The sequence below is a fragment of the Clupea harengus genome, chromosome 17 (genome assembly GCF_900700415.2).
Source record: "Clupea harengus chromosome 17, Ch_v2.0.2, whole genome shotgun sequence".
Lineage (NCBI taxonomy): Eukaryota > Metazoa > Chordata > Actinopteri > Clupeiformes > Clupeidae > Clupea > Clupea harengus.
In genome coordinates this window covers 17511363-17513862 of record NC_045168.1, presented here as the reverse complement: position 1 = coordinate 17513862, position 2500 = coordinate 17511363, and the positions used below count along the sequence as shown (strand labels likewise).

The window sequence follows — 2500 nt, the reverse complement described above, 5'->3', positions numbered from 1 at the left end:
GGTTCTCATGTTGGTGCTCATCTTTACATTCATTCTTGTAGCTGACACATTTATCCAAAGCAGCTTACAGCACAGACATGCATTCATCAGCTTACAGCACAGACACGCATTCATCAGCTTACAGCACAGACATGCATTCATCAGTGGCCTCTGTGCTCTAGTGAATCAAACTTATGATCTTGGTGTTGTTGACCAATGACCAGTGACCAGTTCCGTTATCAGTTGCTCTCCCCCTCTCATGCAGGTGTTGGCGGTGCAGCGGTACCTCACCTGGTCGCCTGGCGTGCGATCCACACTCCTCCACAGTGAGGGCCAGATGGCCTCGGATCATCAGACTCACGATGAGCAGGCTGAGGAGCCCCATCTCCGCAGACGCAAATCACACTGCAGCTCTCCGAGACGCAAATCACACTGCAGCTCTCCGAGACGCAAATCACACTGCAGCTCTCCGAGACGCAAATCACACTGCCGCTCTCCGAGACGCAAATCACACTGCCGCTCTCCGAGACGCAAATCACACTGCAGCTCTCCGAGACGCAAATCACACAGTACCAGTCCGCAGACGCAAATCACACTGCAGCTCTCCGCAGACGCAAATCACACTGCAGCTCTCCGCAGACGCAAATCACACTGCAGCTCTCCGAGACGCAAATCACACTGCCGCTCTCCGAGGCGCAAATCACACTGCCGCTCTCCGAGACGCAAATCACACTGCAGCTCTCCGAGACGCAAATCACACTGCAGCTCTCCGAGACGCAAATCACACTGCCGCTCTCCGAGACGCAAATCACACTGCCGCTCTCTGAGACGCAAATCACACAGTACCAGTCCGCAAGTCACAGAGGTGCTCCTGCCGCCCAGTCAGCACCCAGTCAATACAGTCCTGGAGGCCCTGGAGGTCCTGGCCGATACGATCCCACTGTTGCAGTCTGTCTGGAAGCCTTTGTTGGGTCTATATATACTACACTGGAGGACTTCTATGGACTTACAACCTGCTGGGGATTGGCTGGAAAATCAGGTCAATGGCATGCGGTGAGGGAATGTTTTTTTTTGTTGTTGTTTTCGTTTTTTGTTGGTGAACAATTCAGTTTTGTGAAATGTGGTCATGGCCTTGACCTGAGGCAAATGATGAAACCCGACACGTCTCTTTCAAAGTCACACCTTAAACAATGACCGAATGTCTTCCTCCCACCAGTGCGTGCTAATATGAAACTTAATAAAGTGTACGTGACCTCTCGAGGTTTTAAAAACAATAGTGTGGGCCTCTCCCCCGCGCTCTGCACAGACCTCGAAGATGTGCAGTTGCCATGGCAGCCTTTATTCCTGCACTTACCCGACCTAATGTTTGACAGGCCATATTTTCTAGCTCTGTCACGGAATGAGTGAAAAACCTGTGGAAATGATCGTGTTACACACACACACACACACACACACACACACACACATACATATACACACACACACACATACATATACATACGTATACACACACATACATACTGTACTGTTACGACCCGGCTCGTGAGCCGCAACATACATTGGAGACAGACCACAGAGTTGTACAAAAATAGCATTTATTTCTATAACACCAAAACACAGAGTAAAATAGTAAGTGCCAAGCACGAAAACCCAATAGTGTGCACACCAGCATCTGAGGGCAAACCGCCTGGCTTTTATCCACACCTCCCCAGGTGTGGACAATCAGGCTAATTATGCCCATTCACCACCTAAAAGCTGTTGCACTGCCACTGCAAAGCCAGTAGGGGTGTAGAGGGGCGTAACAAACGTGTTAGGTGAAACTCATTTACCACAGGATGCTAACGCTGCTAGCATTCCACAGGCAGGCTACCTTCTGCACACGTGTAGAGTTTAACAGGAGGAAGATGGGCTGGGATACATTACACCAAATACATTATAAAGTCTCATATTTAGATACATTACACCTAATGCATTATGAAGTCTCATATTTAGAAAGACTATTCGGTTAATCTCATCAGTTTCTGCATTAGTTCCCATGAAACTAGGGGAACACCCCAAAGGTTCCAGTTTGAGAACTAAAGAGAAGTCATCTCCCAGTTTAGTTCCAGAAAAGGTTCTTCTGTAAGCCGTCTCTCTTCGTCTGCAGTAGTCAAGATCGTACTGCTTCTGATAGCCTCCTATTGACAGAGCCAACAGCTCCAATGAAATTGATACAAAAGATTAAAGGAAATAATTGAAGAGACAGAAATTGTGTTATGTACATGAGCACTCTCTGTGCCTTATAAGGCTGTGGTTTAATACTGCAGGAGCATGTTCTGTGTTCTGTCACTCGTGTGGTTTAATACTGCAGGAGCATGTTCTGTGTTCTGTCACTCGTGCTGGAGGCTCTATCTTCAGCTGTTTGCTTTAGTGTATTTTGAGGTGATAACTTACTGTGTGTTTAACTGGCGCTGAAAACAAATAGATGGCCTATTCTACCACCTCCTCTGAAGCAGCGAGGAGCTCATTAAGGGAGGTGGCG

General features: G+C 48.0%; 1 protein-coding gene across 1 annotated transcript in view; it reads right to left on the bottom strand.

Moving 5' to 3' along the window:
* si:ch211-229d2.5 (zona pellucida-like domain-containing protein 1) overlaps nucleotides 1–609 on the bottom strand; it is a 7738-nt gene extending 7129 nt beyond the window's left edge. Inside the window, exon 1 of the mRNA XM_042710334.1 lies at nucleotides 271–609. Coding sequence (XP_042566268.1) covers nucleotides 271–364 — 94 coding nt within the window. The 5' untranslated portion in view covers nucleotides 365–609. The remainder of the gene's footprint in view (nucleotides 1–270) is intronic.
* Between the last annotated feature and the right edge of the window lie 1891 nt (nucleotides 610–2500).